The sequence below is a fragment of the Xenopus tropicalis genome, chromosome 10 (genome assembly GCF_000004195.4).
Source record: "Xenopus tropicalis strain Nigerian chromosome 10, UCB_Xtro_10.0, whole genome shotgun sequence".
Taxonomy (NCBI): domain Eukaryota; kingdom Metazoa; phylum Chordata; class Amphibia; order Anura; family Pipidae; genus Xenopus; species Xenopus tropicalis.
In genome coordinates this window covers 15,464,459-15,481,622 of record NC_030686.2, presented here as the reverse complement: position 1 = coordinate 15,481,622, position 17,164 = coordinate 15,464,459, and the positions used below count along the sequence as shown (strand labels likewise).

The following is a 17,164-nucleotide window of genomic DNA, read 5'->3' as shown; positions in this document are numbered from 1 at the left end:
TCGCCCGTCTGCATCTACATCCTGTCTGCGCTCTCTCCATATCCCCCCGTGCTCCTGTTTGCACTTCTAGTTATTTAATTAATGGGCAAAGGGGAAATGAACCATCATGTGCTTGTTTCCCCTGTAGGTTTAATCTGTAGATTTCCATCAAAGGTTCCTCTGACCATTTATTAACAGTGTACAGTACTGATGGGAGAGACCATGGGATGTAGATGGGGCAGATAACAGACTCAGGCCAATGCAATTGTAGCATTATCATTAGAAAGAATTAGTCGGTGGCTGCTCTCCAGTTGATCCAGAACTACAAATCCCAGCATGCTTTGGAAGCCAGCAGATCAGCTATGAGAAACAGCTTCAGGGCAGGGAAGAATTAGGTAACTATGAGAGAGGGTACAGGGCACTATGGCCCCAGAAGGAAGCTGAGCCTGGGAATGTAATATTATAATAAGAAAATAAAATAAAAGGTTGTTATCCTGTGCAATGGCAGCCACCCAGCCAGCCCTCAGCCCATTTCTGGCATTGTACGGATCTGCGCTTATTGGAATGATGACCCCCAGCCTTTCAGGTGAGATCCGAACCCCGCCCCTTTCTTCTCAACCACCAATGGGAAATAGGGAGTGTCGCGCTGCCGCCAATCAGCGCCGAGGCGTGGGGCTGCTGTTTAAAGTGAAGGAGCGGGATCGCTGGGGCATAGGGCAGTGGAAGAGAAGGAGAGAGATGAGGAGCAGCGCCGGGTCTGCACCATGCCTGCCGGCCCTCACCCCTGCCTGGCCGCCCTCTGCCTCCATCTCCTGCTGGCCACTCAGCTCCTGCAGCCATCGGAAGCCTATTTCGGGTCAGTCATTTACCCTCCCCTTATTCCAAGCACTTTCCCTGGGATTAAAGGGAGACTCCACCCAAAAACTGTTTTATTCCTAATTCTAAGCATCTTTCCAAATGACTTATCACAACATTTATCTGGTTTTAAAGTTATTTCTAAGCAGCATCTGTCTCTTTATATTTTCTTCAATGCCGGTTCTGACTCCTACAACATTGCAGCCATAATAATCAGACCCAGCCATTAAACAGAATTTAGAAACCCTTTATAATTGACAATAAATGTATATCACAAAGTTCCTTAGAATAATATTATCACTGTTTGGGTGGAGTTCCCCTTTAATCTGCTGGTATCTGGTCACAGCTTCTCTTGCAGGGATCCCAGTTATTAATGCTATGGCATTTACCAGCCATTTCCAGTGTATCCGTAGGGCACATTCCCTCTGCCCATAACACTTTGCACCTTCTGCCCTTAGGTGTCTGTTTAGATTCTGTACTTATAGGGTAACAGCCTCTAATCTTGTATTTGTTACCCTTTCAAACAGCATAGTTACCCTCCCTATAAACCCCCAAAGTATGATGTTTTTTTTCCCTCTTGCCCCTATTTTCCACTAATTGACATTGTCATTGACTTTAATTCCATCATCCCTCTCTCTCCCTCTCTCTCTCTCTCTCTCTCTCTCTCCCTCTCCCACTGTCTCCTGGATTCTCTGTCTCCCCACGTTACTCTATTCTTTTTTCCCCATTCCTTTCTTTTTTATCTCCTCTCTTATTTCCTGTTCTTCTCTTTCTCTCTAAGTGTCTCTCTCTCTCTTCCACTGTCTTCCAAACTTTTTATCTACTTCCCCTGTGTCTTTTATAGCTATTATTTTCCCTATTTTCCCGGTTCCTTTCCCCTCTGCCTTCTCCCCTTTCCATTGTGCAACTACAACTCTTTCCCCCTCTGTCATTCTACCTTTCTTATTTTCTCTTCATTCCTCTTTTATCTATTCTTGCTCCCATGATTCATTTTCCTTAGTACACCCCAATCATTCATTCATTTACTGCACCTCTTAGGGTGAAGACACACTGAGCTACTAGTAGCAGCTACTTTCTCACAGCTACTAAACTACAGAAAATACCCTGCCATAGACATTACTAAGAATTCCCTCTGCTAAAAGACATGTAGAAACAATTATCAGTGAACGATCAGCATTGTCAATTTTGGTAACTAGACAAGTAGCTGCTACTAGTAGCTCTGTGTGTCTTCACCCTAACACCCTCTTATTCAAATACTCTCCTTCACCCCACATTCCTCCGTCAGCTCCTTATCGTTATACCTAAAACTTGTCATCTTTAAATATTTTCATTCCACCATGAAAGTTAGAGATTATTGGAAGGGGAGAGCTAATCTCTCTGGGGGACCTGGGTGTCCCGCACTTTAGGCACGAGCACATGGAACAGTGAATAGAAAAAGTTGTTATATAATCTGGTTAAATGATTCACTATAAGAAAAAATTGTTTTTATTTTTGTCTAAATGTAATTTTTAAAAATAATTATTTTGAATGTTAATTGTCACAGTCCTGTTAATAAGCTGTAGAACTATAGAAAAGCAGTAATATTGTATATCAGCACTTCAGTCAGGCTGTCAGAGCCATTATTGGTCATTTAGTTTGGGGAATGTGGCCTTTGTGTTAAATAAAATTTGTTTAATAAGAAAAATAAAGATTATTTAATAAGAAAAAATAAAAATAGTTTCATAAGAAAAATAAAAACTGTCGGTAATGCACAGGACATATTAGAGCACATAGGGTTAATGTAATGTTCATATATTAATATATATAATATTACGTACTTTTTTAAAAACATTTAAACATTGGTTAATTCTTTTCTTTTCTAAATGATTCTAACAGTATTCCTTCCATAATTCTATTTCCATTTGTGTTCTGCCGTATTTTTAACCCTTTACTTCAGTATATACACACTGAATCTAATGGCACAGATTGTAGCTGGCAATTTATATGCACTATGGGATATTTATGAATCTCTTATAGTTTAAGCAAAATGATAACTTAAAAAAAAAACAATTTACAGCTAAAATGATTTTGAAGTAATTTCTCAAAACATGTTTTCATGCAATGGTTTGAAAGGGTTAAGGGCGCATCACAAATATATTTCTACTGTTCTTGTGCTTCTTTCACCTAAATTTCCTTTTCCTGTTTTTCCAATCGGTTGTGTGTCCTTTTGGCCTTTAAATCCATTCCTTCATTTTCCATTGCACTTTCTTCTCTTTTATTCCCTCACTCTTTCATCAGTGTGTCTCTCTCTTCTTGTGCCTCTTCCTCTCTCTCTTCACCACTCTGTCTCTCTCTCTGTGCAACTCTCTCATTTACCCTTCCTCTTGTTCTGTTTATCTCTATCCTCGTGTTCAGCTCTGTCTCCTGTGCTTCTCACTCTATTCTCCAGCTTATGACCTACTCTGTCCGGAACATGTCTCTTTGCTTGTCTATATACCTTGTCCATCCAGCGGTGTTTCTACATGCTACAGAGCGTCAATCCCTGGTTGTCTCTCCACCCCAGATTCTCTGAAGTGCCATCTCTAGGTGTCTCTTCACTCTACAGTATGTGCCCCTGTGGTTGCCTCCCAAACCCTACAGCATGTGCCCCCTTCTTGGCTGTCTGTAAACCCTAGAGCAGGGATCCCCAACCTTTCTTTCTCGTGAGCCACAGTCAAATGTAAAAAGACTTGGAGAGCAACACAAGCACCATAAAAGTTCATGGAGGAGCCAAATAAGGGCTGTGATTGGCTATTAGGCAGCCTCTATGCACACTATCAGCTTACAGGGGCTTTATTTGGTAGGAAATCTTGTTTTTATTCAACCAAAACTTGCCCCCAAGTCAGGAATTCAAAAATAACTCCCTGGTTTGGGGGCACTGAGAGCAACATCCAAGGGGTTGGGGAGCAAATGTTTCCCCTGAGCCACTGGTTGGGGATCACTGCCCTAGAGCATATGTATCCCTCGGTGCCTATACACCCTGAAGTGTGTGTGTCTCTCTACCTTCCTTCCAATTACTGACATTTTATCCGTGCCCGTGTTTATCCTGCTCTACTAACCGGTATCTGTCTTCAGACTTCCTTTTACAGACTCTCACACTGTCTCTTTTTCTCTGTATCCTGGTGTCTCTCACACACATTTGCCTCTTCCTTTGTTTCTCTGTAAGAACTGGTGCAAATCTAAAAGACCTTGGAGTTAAGATAAAATATTTACTTGCAATTTCCCATGTTGAGCTGCAGGTGACAAAACATTAGGGCTGAGGCAAGTAGAGAGTATGGGAGAGCAGGCACACTGGCTGCATTAGGGGCTTCTTGTATCTATCTGCAAATTAACCCGTAATGTATACACAGCACTAACACATAGCAACTTATGGGGGAATGGGGTGCGCTAATGCCTGATACCAAGGGCAGAAGTGCTTGAATGCAATGCTATGGGTTCTGCTTCTCCTACACACTCCCAGCAGGCACCCCTTGCATTCTTACTAACCTGCATGACAGCGTCTTTATCAAGATTCTGTTTTTTTCAACTGTTATTGTGTTATGGATTGGCTCATTTGGAAGAGCATTTTAATTGGCCTTCATAGTTTATGTTTTTTGCATTATTAGCTTTAGTAGTCTGCCTATTTTCAGCTTGCAGTGACTTTGGCACCCAGAAACTGATTCTTTGTGACATGATATTATTATTGTTTTTGTCTCTTTTCATTGCCCATGTACATGTTAACTGTTATGTCTTTTGTACCCTCTATTCTGTAAAGCGCTGCGTAAATTGATGGCGCTATATAAATAATAATAATAATAATTGACCACTTTCTATAGAGGTCCTCTAACTTTCATCACTTGTTCTGACTTCCAAACTGCTAACTGGTTGCTTAGGTAACTGGGACCATAGCAACCAGACAGCGGTTATTGGCTGCCCAACAGGCCGATATGTAAAGTTGGCACTTTACTGATATTCGTACAATTTATGGTATGCGTATGCTGGGATATTGCCCCATGTCAGACAATGCATGTCAGTGAATGGCTCAGCAGCTATGAGCGCCTAAAAGAGACCCCCACATGAGTCAGCGCAGTTTCTTTACTAAGCCAGACAGTCCTGTCAATCACTTGTCTATCCATTTCCATGCCGTAGGTCCTATAGCCAAGAGTTCAAGCCTGTCCACTGCAGGCAAGTAAAGGCACGTCCCCTCATGCACAGCCAGAGACGCCGCATTTTGTATTTACGTAAAAGGCACCGGCCCTCGCTGACATATATAGGATGGTGGTTAAGTAGAGGGCATATGGGGCAAGGCAAGGTATTCTTCCCCCTAGGGGATTATAATTCATGCATAAGACAGGGCAGGAAGCACAAGACCAAACACATGGGAGAATGCAGAATAAAGGGGCTGAAAGGGCTAATGATGGATGGTATTGATTGTATATCAATAGTTGGGCTGAAGGTTGGGCAATATTAATATAGTGGGGTACCTGGCTCCACTGCAAAATCATATAAGCGCCCCCTAATCTTTGGGAATATCAGTCAGTATCCCAGTGGGACCCTTCCCCTCCAGGGCAGCTGCAGGATCTGCTTACCCTACACTTACACCCCTGCTCATGCAACAAATCAATATTGTTTGATAAACTCCCATTGAGTCAATTTACAATCTCCCTTTCCTCCTTCTGTCTCTGCAGTCTGACAAGCAAGGAGTCTCTCTCGCTCTTCACCTCCCCAGCCCCTGTAATCAGCAGCACCCACAGCCGACCCCACCTTAAACAGTGCGACCTGCTGCCCCTAACCCGGCGGCAGAGACGGCTGTGCCGCAAGGAGCCCGGGCTGGCCGAGGCGCTGAGGGAAGCCGTGCGTCTGGGAGTAGTAGAGTGTCAGTTCCAGCTGCGAAGTGAGCGTTGGAACTGCAGTCTGCAGGAAAGGGGGAATCTCCTAAAACGAGGTGAGAGCTCTCTGCCCTCACAGACATAGCAAACAGGCCTCCCCTATTGGGCAGGACATGGGATATCTCCTCTGGAATATACATGTAACCAGGCCTGGACTGGCAATCTGTTGATTCTGGCAAATGCCAGAGGGGCTGCTGTAAGTTACCATTAACAGTTACTGTTTGATGGGGAGTTGTGTACTTCAAATGCCACGGCTTATTTTACAACTGCATATAACAAGTCTTGGTGTCTCCCATTGCAGGATTTAAAGAGACAGCGTTCATGTATGCCATTTCAGCTGCCTCCCTCACCCATTCTCTAGCGAAGGCCTGCAGTGGGGGTAGAATGGAGCGATGTACCTGTGATGACTCTCAGGGCCTGGAGAGCCAGCAAGCTTGGCAGTGGGGTGTTTGTGGGGACAACCTCCGGCACAGCACTCGTTTCCTTCAGAACTTTCTAAGACAGAAGAAAGGAGGCAGAGACGCAAGGGCCAAAATGGATCTGCATAATAGCAACGCTGGCATAAAAGTAAGAATGTGTCTTGTATAGCTACAGCAGGAACAACCCCCTAATCATAACTCTGTGTAATATAAAACTATACAATCATGGGTATGCCCCGTTCTAAGCACAATTCAGCAGGAACAGCCCCTGAGTTTACTCATAACCTGTACAGAGAGATACCATAAATCTATGGCAGCATAGGTATTCCCTGTACTAAGCACAATTTGGCAGGAACAGCCCCCTAAGTTTGCTCATAGTCTGTACAGAGAGATACTATAAAACTATGGCAGCATAGGTATTTTCCCTGTACTAAGCACAATTCAGCAGGAACAGCCCCCTAAGTTTGCTCATAACCTGTACAGAGAGATACCATAAAACTATGGTAGCATAGGTATTCCCCTGTACTAAGCACAGTCCAGCAGAAACAGCCTCCAAGTTTGCTTATAAATGGGGATGGCCTAATTACTTGCCTCAGTCCAGGGATGTAGATAGAGCAGCACCACAGCTGGGTTGTAAATATCATAAATAAAAATGCTTTTGAACAATATTTGGCTGCTGTTTCTGACTATTCTATGCATTGCTTTGCTTTTTCCCCATCCAGGCTGTAAAGAGTGGATTAAAGACCACATGTAAATGCCACGGGGTGTCCGGTTCCTGTGCTGTCCGCACGTGTTGGAAGCAACTCTCACCTTTCCATGAAACAGGAGCTCTGCTGAAGGCCAAGTACGAAAATGCCATAAAGATCCATGGGGCCTCTAATGAGGCAGTGGGAGGCCATGAGAGCCTGGGACACACATTTGGTGGTCGCCACGCCCGCTCTACTGACTTCTTGTATCTGGAGGAGTCCCCCAACTTCTGCAGGCCAAGCCGCTTCTCTCCCGGCACGGCGGGACGGACATGCTTGCGAGAAAACACTTGCGACAGCCTGTGCTGCGGCCGAGGATACAACATCCAAACTCGGATGGTCACTTTTTCCTGCCACTGCCAAGTGCACTGGTGCTGCCATGTAGAGTGCCAAAAGTGTGTTCAGCAACAGGAGACGTATACATGCAAACACTGACGGCAACCTATATACTGGGAATGACAGATCTTCCGCTTCCAGCTAGGAAGCCACAAGTTGGTTGCACCCTGCCCCAGCAACCAGTAGCAAGACATACAGACAAGACGTACAGACATTAATGTTGAAAAACCAAAGATACTATTTATCCTACTGGACTTCTCTTCTATGAGCACTAATTTACAATGCCCTTTTATCATTCATGCTCTCTGCAGCTTATGTATATAGAAGTTATGCAGTATTGTGGGCCCAGTAACCCCTAGCAACCAGTCAACAGTTGCAGGCAGATGCTAATACTAGATAACCCCTGGTGATCCTTTAACAATCCCTCTCCACTTCTGTTCCTTGAAATCAAGGTTTTACATGGCAGTTCTGAAAACTGAGTGTGCGTGAGGCTCTGAAATTCCTAAAATCTGATTTTAAGAGGGTGCCGTGTTTGCAGGTAGGGCCGGCCATTGTGTTCTTAGATGATGTTAGTCCGCAGTGACTGACAGGCAATAAATTATGTCTGCATAAATGGGTGTAAAACTGCCAAAGCAGGGAATCAAGTCGCTGCAAGAAGTAAAAGAGCGACAGGGATGATCTATGGCCAAAACCTGATTCTGACTGTGTGACTTATGTAGCGCTTCCTGCATGCCTGCAGGGGTGAGGCCTACCACAGCGCGGGCTGTTTTGTGTGGGCCTCTAATATAGGCCACAGTAGCATGGTGTGAGCTGTATATAATCCTATTCCAAGGTAATATATACCCTGTCTATTAGCAAAATTAACTTACCTTAAATAGGCAGTATGTATGATGTGTGGGCAGAACATTCCTTAATATTCATACATGGGGTAGGAGCTGCCATATTTTTAAATAGCACTCTGTCACCGTAGAGCTGACTATGTATGAATCAATCCTGTTCTATATATTTGCATTTATACATCTGCTTAAAGCTGCCATAACTGCCCAATACTGTTCTTACTGCCTTCTATTTAATATAATGGTAACCACCCATCCCCGGGCACACACAGCAGAATCTGCCCTGTCAGTAAAAGGCAGTATTGGGTGGTAATGTGTCCCTATAAAGAAGTTGTCCCCAACCAGTGGCTCAGGAGCAACATGTTGATCACCAACCCCTTGAATGATGCTCCAAGTGGGCTCAAAGCAGGTGCTTATTTTTGAATGTCTGGTTTGAAGGCATAAAGACCATGTGTACTGCCATATAGCGCACCCTGTAATCTGCCAGTCCACATGGGCTAGCAAATAACCAATCAGAACCCTTATTGGGCTCCCCAACTTTTTTTTTATTTAATTGTGGCTCACAGGTAAAAAAGGTCAGGGACCCCTGCTGTAGAGGGTCAATGCAGTAGAGCTAATTTACTAATAAAGGTGCTTAATTTCACAAGTAGCAATTAGCAGTATACTGCAAGTTAGAACATGAAAGCAAAGATCATATTGGTCTCCATGGGTAACTGCAATGGTACAATTTAGCACCTCTGTTTGTAAATCAGCCCCAGTGTGACATTAGCCTAAGGGGGTTATATGTGTGTGCAGGTGGGACCTGCCATATTGTTTCCCTTAGTAATGCATGCGACTGTAAATACTGTAAGCAGAACATTCCCTGCCCCAGCAGAGCTTACAATCTAAGGTCCCTATCACATTCCCATCAGTACCTGCCCCAGCAGAGCTTACAATCTAAGGTCCCTAGCACATTCCCATCAGTCCCTGCCCCAGTGGAGCTTACAATCTAAGGTCCCTATCACATTCCCATCAGTCCCTGCCCCAGAAGAGCTTACAATCTAAGGTCCCTATCACATCCCCATCAGTCCCTGCCCCAGTGGAGCTTACAATCTAAGGTCCCTATCACATTCCCATCAGTCCCTGCCTCAGAGGAGCTTACAATCTAAGGTCCCTATCACATTCCCATCAGTCCCTGTTCCAGTGGAGCTTACAATCTAAGGTCCCTATCCCATTCCCATCAGTCCCTGCCCCAGTGGAGCTTATAATCTAAGGTCCCTGTCACATTCCCATCAGTCCCTGCCCCAGTGAGCTTACAATCTAAGGTCCCTATCACATTCCCATCAGTCCCTGTTCCAGTGGAGCTTACAATCTAAGGTCCCTATCACATTCCCATCAGTACCTTCCCCAGTGGAGCTTATAATCTAAGGTCCCCATTAGTCCCTGCCCCAGTGGACCTTTGAAATCTAAGGACTCTACCACATTCACTCACACTATGGGCAGTTTATCAGGAACCAATTAACCTGCCCGTATGTGTTTGGAGTGTGGGAGTACCTGGCAGAACCCCATGCAGACAAAGGGAGAATATACACACTCCTTGCAGACGGTGGGATTGAACCCAGGACCCTACCACTGCATGCCAACAGTAGCAACTGTGTTACCCATATATGTGAATATACAGGGAAGGAATGTTTTGTGCAATGTACTCACACAGCCCTAATGGGAATTAGTGAATATTTGTCTATTAATTCACTGACAAATCCCACCCTACATGCAGACATATTTGGAGAAATTTTCCCTTTTGCGTTAAAACTCCAGAGATTTTTATGGTCTATGGTCATGTTATTATTATTATTATTATTAATTAAGTACTTATCATTTTGTTTGCCAAATCTTGGCCATTGTGCCTGGATTCTACCTCACATGTACAGCATTTAGGAAATTGGAAAAAAAGACAAAAAATAAATAAAGTATTTAAATTATTTATGAGTGCAGAATACCCACTGCTTTAACCACTTATTGTTTGCTGTGTGCCAGACTGTATATAGTGATCTCTCTTACAGAATATATTTATATTTTATCACTGTATATAGGAGACCTGTTTGTGTACCACTTTGATATTATAAATAAACCTGACTTTTTGTAACATATATATATATACTGTATATGTATTGCATGGGGCAGGCATAATCATTCAAACATATAGAATCTCAGCCATAAAGCAGGGCAGGACTGCTGCTAACAATGGGTATTAGGAAAAATCTGTGCCACTGTGACAGAATGCTCTGTTATACAGATAGCTAGAATCTCAGCCATAAAGCAGGGCAGGACTGCTGCTTACAGTGGGGGGATCAGATAGGATCTGTGCCACTGTGACAGAATGCTCTGTTATACAGATAGCTAGAATCTCGGCCATAAAGCAGGGCAGGACTGCTGCTTACCATGGAGATCAGATAGGATCTGTGCCACTGTGACAGAATCTCAGCCATAAAGCAGGGCAGGACTGCTGCTTACATTGGGTATCAGACAGGATCTGTGCCACTGTGACAGAATGCTCTGTTATACAGATAGCTAGAATGTTTTATTCTAAAAATGAAAAACAAGTTGTTGTTGGAGAAACTAAAGGGGAGGAGTTATTTGTACTTACCACTAAGTGGTTAATGTTATTAAAGCTGCTCAGTTGTCATAGCAGGCAGCCATTAATGATTTACTGGTTGAAAGCATGCATTTGATTGGTTGTTATGGGTTACTAGACCTGGGAAAACCTTTGCATATATTTATTAGATAACCCTATAGTCTCTAAAAGTTCTGCTACACAGGTTAGCCCTTTCCACCCTTCACATGGTTACAGCATCTACTATTTGACTTAATGTTTACTAATACTTGCTATACTACTCTCCACCCCCCCCATACACACGCAAAGGGGGTATATCCCTTTAAAAGTGAAATGTAGTCAATATATTGAGTAGCGCATTTAGCCATTTCATCACTGAAACATATTCCGAATTCCTCTTCTTTCTGTGCCGGATTTATTTTCCACCAGAGGAAGCAGATGAATGCTCTTTGAACTCCACCGTGCAGCTCAGGTCTGACACTCTGTTCCATACGTGAGAGCTGCCATATTCATTCGCACTCTTATAGCTGGCAGCAGATAAAAGCCAGGGTTACGCAGAGCAACCTTTCTATAGCAATTAAAGGAGGAGTAGAAGCCAATGAGATTTATGGAACATTGTAGTTTCCCTTGCATTCAGCAACTGAGCATAATGGGGCAAATGGCTAAACCTGATGTACTAAGGGAGACAGAAGATTAAGAAAAACTCAAAGGTTTGAAGTGGGGAAAGGGCAGTAGGGATTTCAATTAGGGTTAGGGTAGGTTTACACTTTCACTGTATGGCAGACACAGATCTGAAGGATATACATAAGGGATTGGTGATATGATTTGGTCGCTAATTTTTGCAGCCCAGAGCATGGTGCCCACGGCAATCAACTGCTCTCATTTGCCCCCTTCCATCGCTCCCCCAGTCGGCACCTAACTACCTCTACCTCGAGCCACTTTTCACTGTTTCTGATCCGATCCACTTATCTGCTTTTGCCAACAACGTCCTAGTTACTCACCTATTCATTGGGATGGAGTAACAGAAGGCAAAATTAGTATGTGCCGAGGTTCCTAGTTGGGCCCTTGCTCACAATGTTGCACCCAAGGTATGTGTCTTTTCGGTCTACCCCTGGTTCTGGCCCTGTTGCAGGCTATTAATATAGTAATTATTCATTTAATGAATGTAAACACTATAACAAGTGGTGTAAAACAGCAATCCAGAAAGCTAAGATAGAAAATGAGGAGCGCATTGCGGCCGAGGATAAAACTAACCCCAAAAAGTTTTTTAGGTATATTAATAGTAAAAAGATGCTAGTAGAGAGTGTGGCCCCATTGATTTATACAGAAAAGGCAGATGTGCTTAACCAGTTCTTTTCTTCTGTGTATACAGTAGAGGAGCCAGTGGGCCAAGTCCCACCCAATAGCTGCACTGTTGCCTCAGCTCAAACAAGTGATTGGTTGACTCAGCATATGGTGCTTAAAGCGGACCTGTCACCTTAAGAAATAATTTCAAATTGTTTTCTATTGTGTTTGGCAAGCAAAATAAACTTTACTTACACTATATAAATTATTTTAATCTTATTTTCTTCAGCCTTGGAATTCACAATAGCAGCAAGCAGGCAGGGGCCATTTTGTGGACACTGTTATCAAAGCAGGCATTGCATCCTGCCAAAATCTTGTTTCTGTGCCAGTATGGGGGGACCTGATACCAATATCCATGCACTGGTTACACAATTAGATGGCGAGGAGGGAGGGGGAATGTGAACAGTGCAGCAACATCTAAGAAGTTCTGAATTGAAAGTGAAAATAACTGTCTGCCCCACCCCTATGCCTAAGGCATAGAGGCGGGGCAAGCGTTATATGATTGACAGCTGGGATTTTAAAATGCTTTTATAATGGGCATGGATGTGGTAATAAAAAAATTATTTTGGGTTTCATGTTTAATTTGAAAAGGGCTTTTATTATAAAGCTTTTTATGTCTGGGTGACGGGTCCACTTTAAAGGTTTACACAAGATTAATGTGAACAAGGCACCGGTTAAAATAAAATACACCCTCGGGTACTGAGAGAGCTAGGGGCAGTTTTACAGTGGTTTCTGTTTCTGATATTCTCAGACTCGCTTTTATTTGATATGGTACCTAGGGATTGGAAGAAGGCGAATGTCATTCCTATATTTAAAAAGGGAGTAAGATCTCAGCCTGGCAGTTATAGGCCTGTAAATTTGACATCCGTGGTGGGCAAGTTATTTGAAAGCTTGTTAAGGGATCACATACAAAATTATGTAGTGGAGAATGGCATTATGAGCAGTAATCAGCATGGCTTTATGAAGGACAGGTCATGTCAGACCAATTTTATTGCTTTTTATGATGAGGTAAGTAAGAAGCTGGACAGTGGGGATGCAGTAGATATAATCTATTTGGATTTTGCCAAAGCATTTGATACCGTTCCCCACAAACGACTGCTTTCTAAGCTAAGGTCTATTGGTCTTAGTGAAGTCGTTTGCACATGGATAGAAAACTGGCTACAGGATTGGGTACAGAGGGTACATTGGTAATGGTAATGGTACATTCTCTACTTGGAATAAGGTCCTCAGTGGGGTCCCTCAGGGTTCTGTACTGGGTCCACTTTTGTTTAATTTGTTCATAAATGACTTAGGGGAGGGTATTATGAGTAATGTATCAATGTTTGCAGATGACACAAAACTCTGCAGACCAGTCAGTTCTATCCAGGATGTGACATCCTTGCAGCAGGACCTTGGCCAACTGGCAATCTGGGCGGCTAAGTGGCGGATAAGATTTAATGTGGATAAATGTAATGTCATGCACCTGGGATGTAAAAATATGCAGCCACTTATACCCTTAATGGGACTGCACTAGGCAAATCCATAATGGAGAAGGACCTTGGAGTCCTTGTAGATAATAAACTTGGCTGTAGCAAGCAATGCCAGGCAGCAGCTGCAAGGGCAAACAAGGTTTTGAGCTGTATTAAAAGGGGTATAGATTCACGGGAAGAGGGGGTTATTCTTCCCCTTTACAGAGCGCTGGTAAGGCCCCATCTAGAATATGCTGTTCAGTTCAGGTGTCCAGTGCTCAAACGGGACATGATTAAATTATTAGAGAAGATCCAGAGAAGGACAACTAAGCTGGTTGTGAAGAAAGACTGGCTAAGTTAGTTTGTTTAAACTGGAAAAGGGACACTTAACAGGTGATATAACTATGTATAAATAAACTGTATAAAGGGATCATATAATAACCTTTCTAATGTTTTATTTACCAGTAGGTCCTTCCTACGGACACAAGGGCACCCACTCCGTTTAAAGGACAAGGAAAGGCTAAGTCACTTGGGGGTGCCAAAATGTTAGGCACCCCCAAGTGACTTTAATCGCTTACCTTGTACCCCGGGCTGATGCCCCTGTTAGGAGAAAACAGCACCAGCCCGGGGCACCTGTAGCGAGCGCTTCCTCCTTCCGGCTTCGTTTTGCTGGCAAATTCCCGGGACCAGGGCATGCGCAGTAGAGTGAAAAGCCGACTTCTCTGTTAAAGTTCGGCTTTCTCACTCTACTGCGCATGCTCACGCAAGCGAATCAGGAAGGAGGAAGCACTGAAGCTACCCCGGGCTGGGGCTGTTCTCTCCCAACAGGGGCACCAGCCCGGGGTAAAAGGTAGGCAATTTAAGTCACTTGGGGGTGCCTAACATTTTGGCACCCCCAAGTGACTTTGCCTTTCCTTCTTCTTTAAATATTCGGAAAGGATTTTTTACTGTGAGAACTGTAAAGTTGTGGGATTCCCTCCCTGAACCAGTCGTACTGGCTGATACATTATATAGCTTTAAGAAGGGGCTGGATGGATTCTTAGCAAGTGAGGGAATACAGGGTTATGGGAGATAGCTCTCAGTACAAGTGAGGGAATACAGGGGTAGGGGAGATAGCTCTTAGTACAAGTGAGGGAATACAGGGGTAGGGGAGATAGCTCTCAGTACAAGTGAGGGAATACAGGGGTAGGGGAGATAGCTCTTAGTACAAGTGAGGGAATACAGGGGTAGGGGGGATAGCTCTCAGTACAAGTGAGGGAATACAGGGTTATGGGAGATAGCTCTCAGTACAAGTGAGGGAATACAGGGGTAGGGGAGATAGCTCTTAGTACAAGTGAGGGAATACAGGGGTAGGGGAGATAGCTCTTAGTACAAGTGAGGGAATACAGGGGTAGGGGAGATAGCTCTCAGTACAAGTGAGGGAATACAGGGGTAGGGGAGATAGCTCTCAGTACAAGTGAGGGAATACAGGGGTAGGGGAGATAGCTCTTAGTACAAGTGAGGGAATACAGGGGTAGGGGAGATAGCTCTCAGTACAAGTGAGGGAATACAGGGGTAGGGGAGATAGCTCTCAGTACAAGTGAGGGAATACAGGGGTAGGGGGGATAGCTCTCAGTACAAGTGAGGGAATACAGGGGTAGGGGAGATAGCTCTCAGTACAAGTGAGGGAATACAGGGGTAGGGGCGATAGCTCTCAGTACAAGTGAGGGAATACAGGGGTAGGGGAGATAGCTCTCAGTACAAGTGAGGGAATACAGGGGTATGGGAGATAGCTCTCAGTACAAGTGAGGGAATACAGGGGTAGGGGAGATAGCTCTCAGTACAAGTGAGGGAATACAGGGGTAGGGGAGATAGCTCTCAGTACAAGTGAGGGAATACAGGGGTAGGGGGGATAGCTCTCAGTACAAGTGAGGGAATACAGGGGTATGGGAGATAGCTCTCAGTACAAGTGAGGGAATACAGGGGTAGGGGAGATAGCTCTCAGTACAAGTGAGGGAATACAGGGGTATGGGAGATAGCTCTCAGTACAAGTGAGGGAATACAGGGGTAGGGGGGATAGATCTCAGTACAACTGAGGGCATACAGGGGTATGGGAGATAGCTCTTAGTACAAGTGAGGGAATACAGGGGTGGGGGAGATAGCTCTCAGTACAAGTGAGGGAATACAGGGGTAGGGGAGATAGCTCTCAGTACAAGTGAGGGAATACAGGGGTATGGGAGATAGCTCTTAGTACAAGTGAGGGAATACAGGGGTGGGGGAGATAGCTCTCAGTACAAGTGAGGGAATACAGGGGTAGGGGAGATAGCTCTTAGTACAAGTGAGGGAATACAGGGGTAGGGGAGATAGCTCTCAGTACAAGTGAGGGAATACAGGGGTATGGGAGATAGCTCTCAGTACAAGTGAGGGAATACAGGGGTAGGGGAGATAGCTCTCAGTACAAGTGAGGGAATACAGGGGTAGGGGAGATAGCTCTCAGTACAAGTGAGGGAATACAGGGGTATGGGAGATAGCTCTTAGTACAAGTGAGGGAATACAGGGGTATGGGAGATAGCTCTTAGTACAAGTGAGGGAATACAGGGGTGGGGGAGATAGCTCTCAGTACAAGTGAGGGAATACAGGGGTAGGGGAGATAGCTCTTAGTACAAGTGAGGGAATACAGGGGTAGGGGAGATAGCTCTCAGTACAAGTGAGGGAATACAGGGGTAGGGGAGATAGCTCTCAGTACAAGTGAGGGAATACAGGGGTAGGGGAGATAGCTCTCAGTACAAGTGAGGGAATACAGGGGTATGGGAGATAGCTCTCAGTACAAGTGAGGGAATACAGGGGTAGGGGAGATAGCTCTCAGTACAAGTGAGGGAATACAGGGGTATGGGAGATAGCTCTTAGTACAAGTGAGGGAATACAGGGGTGGGGGAGATAGCTCTCAGTACAAGTGAGGGAATACAGGGGTAGGGGAGATAGCTCTTAGTACAAGTGAGGGAATACAGGGGTAGGGGAGATAGCTCTCAGTACAAGTGAGGGAATACAGGGGTATGGGAGATAGCTCTCAGTACAAGTGAGGGAATACAGGGGTAGGGGAGATAGCTCTCAGTACAAGTGAGGGAATACAGGGGTAGGGGAGATAGCTCTCAGTACAAGTGAGGGAATACAGGGGTATGGGAGATAGCTCTCAGTACAAGTGAGGGAATACAGGGGTATGGGAGATAGCTCTCAGTACAAGTGAGGGAATACAGGGGTAGGGGAGATAGCTCTCAGTACAAGTGAGGGAATACAGGGGTAGGGGGGATAGCTCTCAGTACAAATGAGGGAATACAGGGGTAGGGGAGATAGCTCTCAGTACAAGTGAGGGAATACAAGGGTATGGGAGATAGCTCTCAGTACAAGTGAAGGAATACAGGGGTAGGGGAGATAGCTCTCAGTACAAGTGAGGGAATACAGGGGTAGGGGGGATAGCTCTCAGTACAAGTGAGGGAATACAGGGTTATGGGAGATAGCTCTCAGTACAAGTGAGGGAATACAGGGGTAGGGGGGATAGCTCTCAGTACAAGTGAGGGAATACAGAGGTAGGGGGGATAGCTCTCAGTACAAGTGAGGGAATACAGGGGTTGGGGAGATAGCTCTCAGTACAAGTGAGGGAATACAGGGGTAGGGGGGATAGCTCTCAGTACAAATGAGGGAATACAGGGGTAGGGGAGATAGCTCTCAGTACAAGTGAGGGAATA

General features: G+C 44.7%; 1 protein-coding gene across 1 annotated transcript; it reads left to right on the top strand.

The window, feature by feature from the left end:
* The first annotated feature begins 743 nt into the window (after positions 1-743).
* Positions 744-7,320, top strand: wnt9b (Wnt family member 9B). The gene is given in 4 exon segments (NM_001103083.1): positions 744-835; positions 5,520-5,776; positions 6,022-6,287; positions 6,862-7,320. Coding segments are annotated over 4 exon segments (1,074 nt in total).
* Positions 7,321-17,164: the final 9,844 nt, after the last annotated feature.